Genomic DNA, 17,763 nt, shown 5'->3' on the forward strand with positions numbered 1-17,763 from the left:
CCAGCTGTCTCGCAAGATTCATCCGCGCAATCTGAGACACGTCCTTTCTGCGTCGCAATCCCCTTATGAGCAATGTCTTTGTTTCTAATACGTGAAGTTGACCTTCGTCGAATCCAATCTTTTACATGGAGCTTTTTCGTCTCCTACGTTTTGCCCCAACAATGAGATTCGACTATCGGGAAGAACTGCGCCGATGAAATATTCAAGCCATTTCAGCCCTTCGCGCCCTCTACCAGAGATCCTTCAAGACATTCGCTATGGCGGTAGACCGATCAAATGACCCAGGCGGTCAAACCCACGGAAGTAGTGAGCAGGACTCACTCAGGGCCGGTAGAGATCATTCCACAGGAAGAAACTCGGTGCAAAACACGGCGGGCCTACCTTTGGAGAACCCTCCTGCCAACGATACATCGAAAGTCCGCTTCTCGATTGAATTCCCTCGGGATAAAGATCAAAATATACAAGCGAAAGAGTTGAAGACTTCGGCTCGCCCCCCTGCTGGCATACTCAAAAGTCCTTCTGTTGGTCGCAATCGGGGTTATTCCCTCAGACGCTCGCTTTTCACGCAGAACATCCAGAAGCAGGCTTCGGACAATGGGGGTACATTTGAGATGGACCCTGCAAAGGCTGCCACCGACGCACAAAAGACTGATTCACCCTCGACCACAATCACCGTCGAGGAGGCGGAAGAAGAAACTGATGCGCGCTCGACCAAACCTGTGCGCCTCTCGGATTCTGACCTAGAGCTCCCATTGTATCGACGGTGGATGTCCCAACATCATTCTCGAACGACCCTGCTCAAACGGCTCACGGAAAACTACCACCAGTTTCGGGATAGGATCATTCGAGCACACACAATTCCACCCAGTATTGATGGAAGACATATCAAGGTGAATGTAGTAGAGGCCGACCACGCCCTCGACGAAAGAACTGGGAAGCCCTACATCAGCAACGCCATTTGCTCATGTCGCTACACTCCCTGGAACTTTGTCCCCAAACAGCTCGTTGCCCAATTTGGAAAACTTGCCAATTTTTATTTTCTGTGCGTCTCTATTCTCCAGATGATACCCGGTCTGAGTACGACTGGCACATACACCACCATTATCCCCCTGCTTATCTTTGTCGCTCTGTCCATGGCCAAAGAAGGATATGACGACATCAGGAGACACCGCCTGGACAAAGAGGAAAATGAAAGAGTCACTCAGGTCCTCAGGATTGCTCCATCTGGCTCCGCCAAGACAGAGTGGCAGGAAAAGACATGGAGCGAAGTACGAGTTGGCGACATTGTACTATTAAATAGAGATGCTGGTATTCCTGCCGACCTGATACTACTTCATACGGATGAGCCCACAGACACAGCTTACGTCGAAACAAAAAGCCTCGATGGAGAAACAAATCTCAAATCCAAGAAACCTGTGGCCGAAGTGAGTGCAGCTTGTCAAGATCCAGATGCCATCGCCAGGCTGCCTGCCGACTTCGCGGTGGAGGATCCAAACCTTGATCTCTACAAATTCGATGGCAGGGTAACGATCAACGGAACAACACTCCCGCTGACCAACTCGGAGATCCTGTATCGTGGCAGCGTGCTGCGCAACACTCCATCTGCAGTCGGTCTGGCCATCTATTCCGGCGAGGAATGTAAGATTCGCATGAATGCCAACCAGACTCCTCGCACAAAGGCACCGACCTTGCAGGCTAAGGTCAATCGAGTTGTCATTTTCGTGGCATCGCTCGTCATCTTCATGGCTATAATCTTAACGGTGGCTTACCAGATCTGGCGTCGGACGACAGAGGAGAAATCGTGGTATCTTCAAGACGCGAAAGTGCCTTTTGGCCATGTTTTAACCTCCTTCATCATCATGTTGAACACTATGCTGCCTCTGAGCTTGTATGTGTCTCTTGAAATCGTCAAGTTGGCCCAGATGTTCTTGATGAATGATGTGGATATGTACGATCCCGAATCAGACACTCCAATGGAACCGCATACATCGACAATCAACGAAGAGTTAGGGCAGGTCAGCTACATCTTCTCCGACAAAACTGGAACGCTCACGAACAACTCGATGAAGTTTCGGAAAATGAGCATTGGTGGCACTTCGTGGTTGCATGATCTCGACCTGCAAGACGAAGCTGCAGACGGAGCTGGTCGTGAGAAGCTCTGGCACAAAAAGCGGGGCGGCAAAGGGAAGGAACCTCGTTCGGAGAAGCAGAGGATGTCTCTTTCTAGGGCTCTGCGAAAATCAACCGCATCAACCGGTGCTGGGACTGTCAACCATATCAAACAAGCATATACCACTGAAGAGACACAGTGGAAAGCCTCAAACGGTCTCGACATGACCATGGAATCAGGCAAGACACAGGATCTCCTCGACTACATCTACCGGCGGCCTTATACTGTCTTTGCCCGCAAAGCTCGATTTTTTCTTCTTTCACTGGCTCTATGTCACACTTGTATCCCGGAGAAAGATGATGAAGGCAATATTGATTATCAGGCGGCTTCACCGGATGAACTGGCATTGGTGACAGCAGCGCAAGACTTAGGCTACATCGTGACTGACCGACACTCTAACACAGTCACGATCAAGACTTATTCTGACGAGGACGAGGCTTCTCCCGTCTATGAAAAGTACGAAGTGCTGGACATTATTGAATTTTCAAGCTCTAGGAAGCGAATGTCGGTCGTTGTGCGCTTCCCCGACCAACGCATATGCCTGATCAGCAAGGGCGCCGATAGCACTATTCGGCAGCTCCTGCGTTTGGCAGATCTGGCAGCTTCGAATGTGCAAGCCGTGCAAAGGAGAGCCAGTCAGCGGAAAAGCGTTGAAGCGCAGGAAGCATTGAGGAGGCGCAGCACTCAGTTAAGTCAGCGATCAAGCTCTGGGTACGCAGCTTCTCCACGACCCAGTGGCTTCTCCTTCGACCGTTCTCGGACCGTGCGTGACAGCATTGATCTTTGGTTGAAAGAGCGCGAGAAGGATGCAGGCACTTCTCAACGACGTAAAAGCTCTCAATTTTACTCATCGCGACCCTCCATGCAACTTCCATCTCGCCAATCCGAAAGCTACAGTGGGAGAGTGCAATACTCGCCTCAGACGACACCTCGTGCATCCATGCAAGCCGATGATTCAGAAGATCTTGTTGACGAAAGCCTCATTCTAGACGAGAATGCCGTGTTTGAACGCTGTTTCCAACACATTGATGACTTCGCGACTGAAGGCCTTAGAACCCTCCTGTATGCATATCGTTACCTGACCGAAGATGAATACAAAACTTGGAAGGAAGTCTATTTGTCTGCTACAACAAGCATCGTGGACAGACAAGAAAAGATTGAACATGCAGCAGAACTGCTCGAGGCGAAATTGGAATTGCTTGGAGCCACCGCAATCGAAGACAAACTTCAGCAGGGGGTTCCTGATGCTATTGATCGATTTCGCAGAGCCGGCATCAAGATGTGGATGCTTACTGGAGATAAACGCGAGACCGCCATTAACATTGGCCACTCCTGCCGATTGATCAAGGATTATTCTACCGTCATTGTCCTTGACCACGAGCTCGGAGACTTGCACAATCGAATGGCCCAGGCTTTTGCCCAGATTTGCAACGAGAAAACGGCGCATTCGGTACTGGTCGTTGATGGACTAACTCTGACTATTATCGACGCAGACCGCGCGACGAGGGCGCTGTTTACAGATGTCGCAATCCGTGCTGACTCTGTAATTTGTTGTCGAGCGTCCCCAAGTCAGAAGGCTTCTCTTGTTCGAACCATCAGGACCAAAGTCAAGGGCTCTGTAACATTGGCTATTGGGGATGGAGCTAACGATATTGCCATGATCCAGGAGGCGCATCTAGGTATTGGCATTGCCGGTAAGGAAGGCCTCCAAGCTACGCGAACTTCGGACTATTCGATTGCGCAATTCCGCTTCTTGTTGAAGTTGCTGCTCGTGCATGGGCGATGGAACTATGTTCGAATCTGCAAGTATCTTCTCGGCACTTTGTGGAAAGAGATGATGTTCTACAGTGCCCAAGCCCTGTATCAGCGATGGAACGGCTACACCGGCACCAGCTTGTACGAGCCCTGGAGTTTGTCCATGTTCAACACACTGTTCACGTCTCTTCCAGTGATCTTTCTAGGCGTCTTCGAGAAGGATTTGGCGGCATCCACGTTGCTGGCGGTCCCGGAACTTTACAATTATGGCCAACAAGATCGTGGATTCAGCTTCTGGATTTATCTGAGGTGGGCTACACTCGCGGTTTGCGAGGCAGTTCTTGTCTACTTCATGATCTACGGCATATATGGGCTCGCCTGGTTTACCCGAGACCAGGAGCTGTACGCGTTCGGGTCCCTAGTCTTCACTGCATGTATCGTCATCATCTCTTTGAAACTGCAGTTTATTGAATTGCACAACAAGTCGGTGATGGCAGCGGTAGCGATCTTTCTGTCAGTGGGCGGGTGGTGGCTGTGGAACCTCATTCTGTCGAGCATCTACCCATTCAACCCTGTGTACAGCGTCAACCACGCCCTGCTGGATCGGTTCGGGCGCAACCTTCTCTGGTGGATTACATTGCTGTGGACCATCTCGGCCGTTTGTCTGCTCGAAGTGACCATCAAAGCAGTCAGCGCGGTTGTCTGGCCCAGCGACGTGGACATCTTTCAAGGGTTTGAGCGAGATAGAGAGGTTCGCAAGCGCTTCGAGGAGGCTGCGGCAGATCTCTTGCAGCAGGGTTGGGACAGAGGGACTAAAAAGTCAAGTCTGGAGCTGGCCCGGGCAGCTGCCGAACAAGCTGAACGGGAGGCACAAGTGCAGGAATTACTCAACAAGCCTCGCGACATGACGGATGGGCGAAAGCCGAAGATGAGGAGGAACGACTCGGGGCTCAGCACCAGGGCAGGGCCCAGTACGAAGAGACCACAGAATCCAACAAACGGGAGCAGTCACGAAATGAGCGAAGTACAGCTGTCGCAGCAGCGCAAGTCTATCGATATTGGCGAATTGTTCAGCAAGGGCTTTGGCGCGGTGCGCAGGAGCCAGGAGTTACTACGATAGAGATATGGGCGACGACCAAAAAATACCCCTGAGACGCTTTTGTTTTTTCTTTTTCTTTTTTTTTGGGAATGAGAAATGAGTATGAAATGTACGGAGTACGAGCACTGAAGTATGACGGAACATGGGACAGGGTCTTTGGGACATGGATGGACTTAGGTACAGGGCATGCATATAGCGAGCAGCTAGAATTGAATATACTCGGAGGGCATACTGTCCACTTCCATCTTGTCGATGTTTGCCTAGTGCGCCATTGCCACCTCGGCGTATCCTTCCCTTGGATGCATCGGCTTCGGCTGTCACAGGCAGGGGGATCCGTGCTATTGATTCAGCGCTTCCAACTAGGTGTACTCCGTGTGGTTAAGTGGAGTGCCTGCTTTAGGTATAAGATGGGGCTTCAGGTGAGACAATGTACCTATACCTAAGTAGGGGGGCAAGAATCCGCCGCCCGTGGGCGCGGTGGCAGTCAACTCCCATTTGGCGTTCCAGCGAAGATCGCCAGTCATGCCATAGCTCTGAGGAAACTTGTTTAAGACTAGGTCCAGCACAGAGTAACAAGTAGTGCACGGGTCTCCAACAGCATGAGAGAGACACAAGATTCAAGTTGTTTTGATGGAAACACACCGCCGCTGGGGCATTCGAAGCCCCTTGCCAAGAAGTCGCTCCAACGTGACACCATTTGCGGCATCAGCCCCTCGAGAGAATTCTTTCTGTGCCGTTTCGTTTCACACCACGCACTGCCTTTGTTGACTTGCTTCTCCATGGCTTCAGTTGCCGCCCAGTTTGCCGGGGGGGTTGGATGATGTACAGAGTATCAAGAACTGACGGTGGTGAGTTCCCGTGGGCTGATATCCGCCTGCAGTACCAGACAAGGACCATCTTTTACCTCCACTCTTGCGAAGCCTCAGTCGTCGCCGAAAAGATACGGAGCATGTGTCTCATGACAACAGAAAGCTCCTTCGCCGAGGATACAGGATACAGCCTACTTTTCGCGCGTGGTGAAGAGTTTTCTTTCCACTCTCTGTTGTCAGTTCATCAGCATTTCAGACACCCTTCCATCCTGGATCCTAGCAGTTCTGCTGGACGGTCCACTTTGCTCGGGGACCTGGCGAGCTTGTCCTCCAATGACAGAGACCGGGTACCTGACATTAGTCCAAGGAGGCGTCACTGCAATAATGCGGAGTAAAGGGGGAAAAGCCACACATTTCTCATGCAGCACTAGATCTTCATCGATTAGGGCACTTGGGCTGTTCAATGCGGGCGATTCGGCAGCGTGGTGCCACAGTCAACCGTCGAAGAGAAGAAAACTCTAGCTTCGTACCAACAGCCCTCTACGGAATAGCCATCTCGTATCTGGAACACTTGCCACGCCCAAGAGTTAGCCTCGTCAGACCACCGCTAAGCTCCAGCTCTCCTGCCTCAACTAGTTTGGTCTCAATTGCGCAAACCTCCGTCTCCTATCTGTTCTTATCGAAGGTTCCTACGGCTTGCTAGGTTTGATCTTTCCCTCGTCCCTGTACGGAGCACAGTACGGTGTGTTCAGGCAACATGATCTGTGAGAAATATATATCATCAACCAAGTTCAGACTAGAGGATTTATTGCGACCAACGAGGCTTCCATTACCCGCCCGTTCTCCGGAAAAATAAATCAGTGTGGCGAACTCGGGCCTTTGAGACCCGAATAGAGGATATTTTACTTGGTAGTAACCAAAAAAAAAAAATCCGTGGACTGGCTGGAAGTACTCTGCCGGCTCGGATGCTGCGGAGAATCAGCCCATAGCTCCTGGCATGTGCAACACCCCATGTCTTCATCCGAGCCGTCTGACCAAGTGCATCAATGCTTGAACGACAAGCACTTTGCCCAGGGTTACAACACATATGATTGTGAGACCATCTTTGGCGTACAAGTAGGCATTTTGTTTCGCTTCTCCTGCATCCCACTGACTTGTCTGTCGACGGTTAGGCTCACCAGGCTGTCCAATGCAATGTGTGAGACAGCTGGCTCGTCGATGCTGGACGAGGCGCCACTGCTGGCCTGAGCAGCTCGGACTTGATCAGTGTGCATCATGACGACCTTGGGCAGCCTACTTGGTAGAAGCATTTGCGATTGTTCTGTGGCGAATCATAGCCGCCATCATGGTGCTCACCAGAGATGAAGGCGTTGCCCAGAGTGGCCAATCATGGATCTTCTCGTGGATCTTGTACACACGCCTGAAGAACCTGAGTTCGTTTGTCTGCATTATTGGTGCCGTCGTAACGGTGCACTGACTACACGAATCAAAGGTGATCAGCATGGGGCACAGACGAGATGGGCTCCGCACGAATTGTTTCGAGAAGCATCCCATGACCTGGTTTGAATGGTCGATCGGAGTCGACCTGGGCTACGGCCTTGCCTATGGAATACGAGGAGAGAGCTCGATAGGTTGCTAGGGTTCTCTGCTCGGTACTCAGGACAACAAAGGCGGCCGGCGTCCCAGCTTCTCGAATGATGGTGGGTGCACTGCTGACGAAAAGGCTCGGGACCTCCTAGAGTTGGCAGTCGTTTCTGTGCTGGCGGCTGCAGTTAAGCGTGAGTATGGTGTCTCGGACGCGTGCCAGCAGAGTTACAGTGGATGTCGAATTGAAATCCAACGGTTCCCTTAGCACCAGAAATATCCCCTCACACGGGATACCTGTATCAAAGGCTTCTTCCTGGCGTCCTAAGTACTCATGAGCTGGCTGCTTTGTGTGCAACTCCCTTTTTGTGGCAAGCACTCGGAACAATAGCCCTTTGGAGCCAATCAGGATCCCTGGACGCGGTTTTCAACGGCACGACCAGCATGACCAGGTGGGTGAGACGGACAGCATGAATCCATGTTGTGACATGGGGTGTTTTGACTGATCCTGTGGTGCTTCCCTTGGGGGTTCCTTGGGGGTTTTGGGCGCGTCAGACGAGGCCCTGGCGAGCTCCTCCAGGGGAGCGAGTGCGACACCTGGACGCTCAGGACAAACCAGGTCGACCATTGGGCCTTTAGCAGGAGCGGCTACACCGGCTGGAGGATAGTGGTCCTGCTGCCTGGCACGCTTAGAAAGCGCCATGTCAGATTCTGGGAGGATAATGAGGCATCAGGGCCGCTAATGACGCCCTTTCTAGCTAGAATGAGCACTAAGCCCGTCCAGGATCCGCCCCGCCAGCACGACCAGGGGCCCGTGCGGCTTTTGAGTTTTTGGGGCCTTCTTGTACCTGCATTGGTACTCGGCTCAAAGGGTTTTGGAGAGGGAAGGGGGGGCATGGTTCCTGGCTCCTGGCTCTCCGAGAGGCCCAGAAGGCCCTGGTGGCCCTGGGATGACCACTCAGCAGCCGCCGCTGGCACCGCTGGCACCAGTGGCCTTTCTTTACCGCTTCCTCTGCCCTTCGCCTGACTGGGCTCGCGGCCTCCCTTAATGCCCTGCTCTTGTCGTCTCGTCTTTCCCTCTCTTTTTTTTCCCCTTCCATCCTCACCGTCGCTTTTGACCCATTCTCTCCCATTCTTCTATCTCTCTGTATCACGTTCTTTCCTTCTCTTGTTGTTCAATCATCAACTGTCGAGTGCGCCTTTCACTCCTTCAAGGCCCTCGAACCACATTCATTAAGCTCTTTGCTTCTATTTTTCCATTCGCTCCAATACAGTCTTTACCCACAAACCCCCACCCCTTTCAACAGCGCGAGCACTGGAGACGTCGAACTTGCTGGGCTACGAAGTCATTTCCCATCTCGCTGCTCGGATCAGCCATCGAACACCCTTTCCCACCTAACGAAGCAACGTCAACCTCCCTACACACCTTGCCTACGAGCATTTCAATCCTTTTCCCAACGGCCCCAAAACAGAGAGACGAAAACATTCCACCATGGGTAACCCCGACATCAAAGTCGATCCAATGGACTCGATGTCCTCGGACCCGACTGACCTAGACCTCGACATTTCGGTCGAATCCACTCCTTCCCCAAATGCCAGTCAACCCACGCAAACCACGCCGGCCTCGAATAGTTCCACGACTCAAGGGTCCGCGTCGGCGCCTCGCCGTCCTCCTCGCAAGAGCACTCTGACCCAGCAACAGAAAAACCAAAAGAGACAGAGGGCTACGCAAGAGCAATTGGTGACCTTGGAGATGGAATTCAACAAGAATCCCACCCCTACGGCTGCCACTCGCGAACGTATCGCTCAAGAGATCAACATGACCGAACGGTCCGTCCAGATTTGGTTCCAGAACAGGTAGGCAGATGGTTCACTGCAATTGAGACGTGTCTGATGCTGACGGCCTGATGTAGTCGCCGACGCGCAAAGATCAAGATGCTTGCGAAGAAAAGCTTAGAAAATGGTGAGGATTTGGACAACATCCCAGAGTCCTTGAGGCAGCTGCTGGCCATGCAGGCCATGGAATCTGGAAGACCATTTCCTCGCCAGCTTCTGCGGCCTGGTGGGCCAATGGCGCAGTATGGTGGCGGCGGCATGCTGATGAATGGTGATCCGACCGGCCAAGGCAAAGTTGGTATGTTATGGCCCGATCGAACCAGCCAAACATTCTCTCTAACCCAAAGATGCAGTCATTCAACACTTTACCTGTCGGTCTTTGAGCATCGGTACTTGGCGTCGAGTGGGTCAGAACGCCATGGATCTGGTTATCTTCTACTCCCCCGACAAGGCATGCATCACCTACTACATCAACAACGACTCAGCCGGTTACAAGATCGAATTTCCCTTTGCCTTTATCAAGTCCATCCAGCTGGAACCCGGCGACGCGGCGCCAGCCGCAAATGGGGCTCCGCCGAGACCAAGTGGGCTTGTCATTGAGTTGAACAGGCCGCCAAACTTCTTCATGGATTCATCCAACTCTGGGGGTTTTTACCAGTGTGGTGACTTCACCGAAGACCAGCAAGCCTCTCAGATCTTGGTTCACCATCTAGGTGGGCATCCCAAGGTGCTGAGCGGTCAACTTGCCAAACTAGTCTCGCTCGAATCGTTCCAGAACCGGCTGAACCCGTTCGACATTAATGCCATGCCTGCGTCGGCGCCAGTCTCCCCGAATATGGGAATTGTGCGACCTGCGTCTCAACCTAACGTCCAATTCGCACGGCCTCAACCTCCTCATGTCGGAATGTTTCAAGAACAGTTCGGCGTACAGCATCACCTTCATCCTGGACGGATGCATCCGGGTCACAAGCGACAGAGGAGTCGGTCTGTCCCCATTGCCATTGACTTTTCGATGCTCCATGGACCGATGCCAACATTCCATATACAACAGCCTTCGCCTCAACTAGCCCCTGACCAGCACAACCTCTTCCAACCCATGCCACAACATCCTGTCCAGGCTCCTCTGGGGCCAAGCTTGCAGATCGATACTTCTGCTGGGTACGGCATGGACTTCCGTCAGATGCCCATGTCTGCCACTGCCACCTCACCCTCGGAATTCGCCAGCCCGGGCTTCTTCCCGTCAAACCCAGCTCAACCACCCATGCCGACATCTGAGTTTGGCACTCCACAGCAATTCAACGGGCCATTCTTGTCGCCTTCTCCCATGGTTGACCATACCATGATGCCCAGTTCGGTGTCTCCCATGCCGCACATGGGTCATCCGGATCCCGTCATTGCCGACCACTCGCCACCTTTGTCGGCGTTGCACAGAAGCGCTTCGGCAGACATGTTCAACCCACACGGGATTATGGATGACACGTTGATGTTGGGTGAGATGTATTCGAAACAAAATCTCAATATGCCCATGCCGAGTCCTGGGCTGGATGAGAATGGCATGCTGTTGATGAACGACATGTCGGAGTTCCACACCCCTCGAGAGCACATGGACATGCCGATGACACCATTCGGCACCGTGGACCCTCACGCGCTACAAGCTGGTCTCCATCACTAAAACCGAACGACCTTCCCTGTATCAGTTTGAAATGACCTTGATGCCTCCCCTAGAATCTTAACTCCTAGAAACACGCTTTTTCGCACAAATTGGGTACCCAATTCTTCTCAGCACTGTCGGGACGGCGCTCATCATTTATTTTTCTACCACCTGTTACATATGGATATCTCTTGTTAGTATGTGCGCGGCCACGGCTGCTGCCAGCTGTCTGATAGCGTGGATTGCTGTCTCTTCGGTTCTTGATCTTCATGCAACCTCGTTCTGTTTCTTTCACAAAATTGTCTAGTCATGTGGTTATGTGTCAGCAACGACTTTTTGCTTCTTTCTTCAGTTTGGGTTTGGGACATGGTTGCACTCTGTCGGTTTTTGGGGTCATTTTTGTGGAAGTAAAAAAAGCACGAACTCGGAAACTTCAGCCAGAAAGAGATATTTCAGGCTGTTGATCCTGAATACTGTCTCTGCCACCTGCGACCAATGCATGGCGAGAGGTTTTCTTGTGCTTGGGCCGAAAAGGAAATCAGAGTCTCTGGAGTCTGAACAATATGCACAGGGCGAATTAATTTTTCTCACATATATCCAACATGATTCCCAAGGGACTTTTGTTTTTGGGCATGGGGCACAAATCTGGCTTTTCTGTCAGTTTGTGAAAGATTGGAAGCATTTGATCCATCACAACTTGGAGAGGCCGGGGGGTTTTCGGGTTCGATGGGCGGTGGGCGGATGGATGGACGGATGGATGGCGTTGACCCAAAAGATGTCGGTGGAGATGTCGAACTAAGAAAGCTGCGGCGGGACCTGGCAAGCATATGGTGTTGCTTTGGTTGGGGAGTATGTCGTTGAGGGCATAGCGAGAGTGAGAGAGTGCGAGGAGGAGAGCCTCGTCGCTCGTATACGGAAAGGAGGGAGGGGAGAGGGAGTGAAACTGGGAGGTATGATGATGGTGTGGTAGTAGTAGCGGTGGTGGTTGATCTACTTATATTTCTAGCATGCAGTGCAGAGCGCCCCATTAATATGGTGGGAAATTTTCGACTAAGTTGCTTTTTTGTGTTTGAAACCCTGGATTGATTCTGTTTCAAAACTATTGCTACACCACATTGATTGCTGAGCTGTGCCTAAGGTCCCAGGCTCCAGACTATTACTTCGACAAGGTACAAGCTGGACAGGAAATTTGCACGCAAGATTAAACGTGTCACGAAGACCCCACCTGTACCGAGTTCAGGGAGTATAGAGATTGGGTGAGATGGGGGTGGGAGGAGATGAGACGAGATGGTCGCCAGAACCGGAAATTGAACGGTTCAACTAATATTAACTGGGTGGTGATCGATCCATTGCCTTGAAAGATGGCTCCTTCCATCTTCGTCTTCTGTCTGTGCCGACGTATTTGTGTTTGCCTCATGTCCTCCCTACCCTGTCCTCCCTCCTTGTATGTTGTGCATGTACCTTTTCCTTTCGTTGTCCCCTTTCCCTTTCTTCTTTTCTTTTGCCCTTTCCTTATCCTTCTCCTCGACGAGCATACAGGTACCCTCGTCGAACAAATACATAATTCGTGAGTTCTATTTGTGACAGTCATCCCAGACGTGCCCTCGTGATAACATATTTGCATAACTCGGTGCTAAGTACGCCGTTCAAAAAAGTAGCAGCCAGCTCAAATCAAAGACGGAGTCTCTTGGATGGTCCGGCTTCCTCGGATGGCTCGCGTCCCAAAGCTGATCGAAGTCGTTTCTGATGTGAGAACAGACCCTTGGTCGTATGTTGTTGGTTCAGGTCATGGAGAAGAGAAGAAGGGGGGGAGGAAGGAGGAGGAGGAGGAGAAGAAGAGGAAGAAGAGGAAGAAGACGACGACGACGACGAAGAGGAGGAGGAGGAGGAGGAGGAGGAGGAGGAATCATCCACAGTGGGAATGCTCACGTGGAGAGCTTGCGTCTCATCTTGTACTTTGCGGTGCAGAGAGCCAATGTGCATCCATTTGCAAGGTGCCATGGCTTGGTCGTACCCCGTGCTAGCCGTTGGCCGAGGATCTCTGATCAACCCGCTGAATTCATGATCTGGTCTTTTCGCTTGGTTCAGAATCAGCGCGATCTTGTCCTGTCTGGTCCTCGTGGGTGAGCAAACACTAACCCGGAGATGATCAACATCACTGGACACTGCCCGAGACGATACTGTCTGTTCCTTGTGAGAATCCACGTCTCGGGTTGGCTTAACAACGTTCCGTCGAGCTAGATCGAGTTTCGAGACGTAGCGAGAAAATGCCTCGTCCCCATGGACAACAAGTCCGTCCTGCTGCTGCAGAGCAACAAAGGGCCCTGGGAAACGAGTCTGGTTTCCGTCTAGACAGCAACCTCGGCGAGAGAACCCTGATATCTGTTCGATTCTATGTTTCATCGAGCTGTCGCGCGCAGCCACCGCAGCGTGATATGCGGCGCTTTCTTCGAGGTCGAGGACGCTCGGAAGATAGTGAAAGAAGAATTCGACAAGCAGTTCGCTACCGCTTCCGGAAAACTGGACTCTGGCAACCGGGCCGCAATCCGCCAGCACTGTGGATGTGGTGACGGTATCAATCTGGAAATCTTTTGGCGTAACATAGCTGGCTCCGAATTTCCTTTCCCGGCTTGGGGTTGCAAAGCTCCAGAGCGCAGCACAGTGGTAAAATGTCCCAGTGTGCCAAATGAGTCCGACTAACGGCAGGCTCGGATGGAAAGTGCAACTGTTGAAGACATTTGCAAAGTCCAGGCCATCCAGAACAGCGACCACTTTGACGCTGCAACCGCGGCCGTATGCTTCCACCTTGAAGATTGCCATGAAGGAACTCTCGTTCACGAAGCGGCCGCTGTAGTGGTCTAGTCCCCTGTCATAACTGCTGCTTGCAACACCTTGGTAAATAACCAGGTCATTGTGGGCGAAGATCCGGAAGGCTGCTGGCCTGCCAGCTTTGAAGACAGTACGGGACTCTCTCGAAGCGACTCCACTACTGCGAGAGTCTTGTACGCAGCGATCCAGAGGCTGAAACACTGAAACAGACCTGGCGTCATAGATAATCGGGAGTCGCTTGCAATACCAATTACAGAGATTCGTCCGACCGGTTTCATAGGAGAACAGATGATTTCTGTGGCTAGCATAAACTTTGTGCAGGACGGTGAACATGTCGAGATTCTGGCCGATGCTGATAGGGAATTGCCGGTTGATGCGAACAGTATCAGCCTCGGCGGAAGCAGAATTGAAGAATCCTTGGCAATTAGTGGTAGATGCACTCTGAGCAATAGCGACATAGGATGAGATCTCCTGCACGTCAAGGGGAAAATCCCATTCTTCATTAAGAACGGGGTTGGCGGGCCGTATGCTCCATAGCTGATATTGAGCAATCCATCCCTGATACATTCCGTTGGATCCACCAGCATTAGGAGAGTAGCCGTTCCTTGTTGCACTCTCGAATACCGCAGAAGGCCAAATTTTCAGAATAGCGAGGATGTCTTCGTCAGCCTTCTCACGAGATATTTGGGCAAAAGGAGCGGAGCTACCACTTGATAGCCTACTTTCCCCCGGCACAGCTTGCGGGGCAGTAGTCGCTGAGGGTCGGGCAAAGAATGGACTATTGCTGAACGCCGTGATTTCGGTCCAGAGCTGACCCGGATTTCTCAAAAGTTTAGCCTTCCCCGCTTTGTCCAGCTGATGGAGGTCAGAGACCAAAGCATGTACAAGGTGGGCAATATCGTTGAGCTTCTGTGAAAATGGGCCAGAGGACGAGGTGGGACCAGTGGGTAACTTGGACGCCCATCGACCTAAGTCGTCAAATATCCTCTTGGTGTCTGCTTGGTAGATGTAAAGTGCTTCAACCCAGGCCAACATGCCCACGCCATCAGCGAGGAATGCGCCCAGCGTTTGTATGAGGGCGTCAAGTGTTTTGCCAGAAGCATTCGATGGTTGTTTTAGGTGTGCTACCCACAATAAGGTGGCGTATCTCAGGAACGGTCGAGTATCGTCTAAGATAGTATAGGACACTGCTTGGAAAGAGCTCCCGGAAGACGGCCGGTGAGACTGCTGCATCTGGCGATACTGAAAGCAGGCCATTAGCAACTCGGATTCCGCCTCAAACCTCGGGGGATGGAGGTATTCGGTGCCTGCCACTCCGATATCAGCGTCAACGCTAGTTTGGGAACACCTCACCCTGAGAAATTCATGGGCGGAGTAATGATCGAAGCGGCAGACCCTGCGTCGAGGCTCTTCTTCGGACCACTTCACCTCAACTAGGCTCGAACAGATCGCAACTATGCTGTCCTCAAAATTGGCGAACTTGGATTTGTAGCTTCTCTGTTCTTCCAAAGTGAGATCGCAGGCTACCTTCCCTTTCAGTGTCTGAAGGAGGTCCTGGAGTTGATCTAGACGACCGACGCCTTTGGCGAAGACAAGCCACACGAACAGGCGCCTTGCAAAGATTTGCTCAACTCGAGGCTTCCGCGCGATCACGTCAAGTATGCGCATGTACATATCTTCGAGCTTTTCAGGTCTTTTGAGGCCTCTGATTAGTCTCAACCGGGACGAAATGTCCAGAGCGTCTGACTTCAAATAGGTAATCATGAGTTGCGCCCATTTGAACATGCCATCAGCGCCCGTGAGAAGAAAACAGAGCAGCTCGTCAAGGTCGGCACCACGGGGGAAGAGATCCAAGTTTTGCATTTCCTCGAGATGGACTGAGAGAAAGCAGCGCAGATCGGCGTTCACAAGCTCCGGCGTCACGGTAATCGTGTCAGCAGCAGGTACGTTTCGTTGAAGGTAGCTGACATTTGGTCTGCTGAACAACAGAATCCTGGGCCTCCCAGCCAACCTCAGATCTAAGAGGCTTTTCAGGAATGATTCTGACGCGGCGCACTCGTCTACAGCGTCTATGACGATGTACCAATCTTGCAACAGGGGTGTCAAGAGTTTGAGTATGTCAGCCATGTCATCTTTTGTTGCAAGATCTTGTGCTCGAGTCCTTCGAGTCATAGCATAGCTGAACAGATCAAGGATATCGGGGGATGTGGAGCATTGATCCAGGACCTGAACCAGCAGCGACGCGTACGCAGAGCGAATCGAGTTCCGCGCCGGGGTATCGTGGTCGAAAAAGAAGTACGAGATAACTTTTGAGCCATTAGTTTTCGGACAGGCTAACTCGGAGAGCTTGGAAATCGTTGCGGAGGCAAGAACGGTCTTGCCGGTTCCGGGCACCCCTATGCTCAGGGTCAACATCAGTGTCGAGTCGTAACAAGGAATAGGGAATGCTGACCTCTAACCCAGAGCCAAGGGCCAGGCCGCTCACATGGCCCGTCTACGCCCCGAGAGGTTGCCAACCAGGAGTTGTATTCTGGGAGCTTGAACAACCAATTTGCAGTGCCCTCTTGACGAAGGGAACACACCCCCCTCAAAACATCGGCAAAGGATGGTGGGCACAACCACCTCCAGATGCGGTCAATTAGCTCACCTAGAAGAACTTGGTAAATGGTCCTCCATACCGGTTTGAATAAGGAACTTACTTTTGGCGGCTACTCTCATTCCTTGATTCGCCTCCCCAAGGATATCATTGCATTCGGGCATCCGTTCCAGAAGTGATTGTTCCTGGATCAACAGCCTCTCATGAATGGGACGCACAGCTTGCATAGGCTTCTGGGCTCGTACAAGCATCTCTGAGTCAAAAATTTCGGTGTGGACAGCGAGTTTCTTCAGGAAGTTTTCGAACCGAGCTTCGAAAGGATGCCAAAGTAGATGAGTAACGACCAAAGATGTTTTCCCCAGTCCTATATCCTGTTATATACCACCTGAGGAGAGAGGAGGGTAACATACTTGCGTCTTTTTGGGTAAAAACTTTACCCAGGTTGCCGAAAAGATCGAAAAGATCAGCATATAACCTGTGAAGGGACAAGCTCAGTGCATCGTTCCATGGTGGTCGCTCACACGGAGAAGCGTCCGATTTGGTGAGTTCGAGAAGTTTTTGGTAAGCAGGAATACGTGCCGACACTTCTTGCAAAAGGTCACCCAGCTTGGTGAAGAAAGCAGGAAAGCGGCTTGCCATCTTTCGTGGTTCAGCACTGGGTCACACACGGGGAAAATGGACCTTCTAACCTTGAGAATTAGGGATATAGATCCCCAGACCATGGAGGCATATGCTGAGACGCCCTGTGTGACAAGTTCAAGCGCCTCGAAATAAGGCGCAAGGGCCTCAGTTAGCAACACTACTATCCGTAGTATCTTCACAGCGGGTCTCTTCTTGAATTGAGAGGCCTCCACGAGCTGCGCTGTATAGTTGTGTAGCTGTTCACGTGTATCCATGCCACGAAAGGTATTCCTGTCCTCGTCCGCAAGCTGGTACAGGAACTCGTCCCTGGCATCGTCAAAGTCTTGATTCAAGGTAGGGGTGCTCGGCATTGCAAAGGTCATATTCTCTATGGTGACGAGCTCGTCTCAATATCACGATTTCTGTCTGCTGCTGTCGCTTCAACATGGAGACAATTGTCGGAAAGCCAACAGCAGAGAGGTTTTGATTGCTGGGAGAAAGAGAAAAAGGGAGGTGATTGCAGGATACAAACCCGGTGCGAAATATGCGGCTGGCAGAGAGGAAGAGGCAAAGGCGGGGGGTGCGTAGGGATCCTGGTAACCTTGCATGTGTCCAGGATGCCAGTCATAGTCACATACAAGGACCATATACCGTCCCCGTGGTGGCTTTCGGGGGTGTGTTGCCTGTGCAGACCACTATCCCATTCTTTTCAGCGGCCCCGAAACACCGACAGAGGCAGTGTTGGAGAGAGGTGCTGGATGAAGCACGCAGTAGGCCGTCGCATCACAGGATATCCGAGAAAACTAAGAGCCG

At 51.8% G+C, this 17,763-nt stretch overlaps 3 protein-coding genes across 3 annotated transcripts; 2 read left to right on the plus strand and 1 right to left on the minus strand.

Moving 5' to 3' along the window:
• Positions 1-257: 257 nt before the first annotated feature.
• Positions 258-5,045, plus strand: Z519_08644 (uncharacterized protein; the record flags this gene model as incomplete). The annotated part of the gene is made up of 1 exon (XM_016766372.1): positions 258-5,045. One exon carries the CDS (start codon positions 258-260, stop codon positions 5,043-5,045), a length of 4,788 nt encoding a protein of 1,595 aa, XP_016617530.1.
• Positions 5,046-8,909: 3,864 nt separating this feature from the next.
• Z519_08645 (uncharacterized protein) lies at positions 8,910-10,925 on the plus strand (the record flags this gene model as incomplete). Its single annotated transcript, XM_016766373.1, has 3 exons — positions 8,910-9,274; positions 9,331-9,551; positions 9,607-10,925. The coding sequence occupies 3 exons, from the start codon at positions 8,910-8,912 to the stop codon at positions 10,923-10,925; spliced, it is 1,905 nt and encodes a 634-aa protein (XP_016617531.1).
• A 1,650-nt stretch (positions 10,926-12,575) lies between these two features.
• Positions 12,576-17,333, minus strand: Z519_08646 (uncharacterized protein; the record flags this gene model as incomplete). The annotated part of the gene is made up of 5 exons (XM_016766374.1): positions 12,576-16,129; positions 16,186-16,375; positions 16,446-16,693; positions 16,740-16,968; positions 17,019-17,333. 5 exons carry the CDS (start codon positions 17,331-17,333, stop codon positions 12,576-12,578), a joined length of 4,536 nt encoding a protein of 1,511 aa, XP_016617532.1.
• Positions 17,334-17,763: the final 430 nt, after the last annotated feature.

The sequence above is a fragment of the Cladophialophora bantiana genome (genome assembly GCF_000835475.1).
Source record: "Cladophialophora bantiana CBS 173.52 unplaced genomic scaffold supercont1.13, whole genome shotgun sequence".
Classification (NCBI taxonomy): Eukaryota; Fungi; Ascomycota; class Eurotiomycetes; order Chaetothyriales; family Herpotrichiellaceae; genus Cladophialophora; species Cladophialophora bantiana.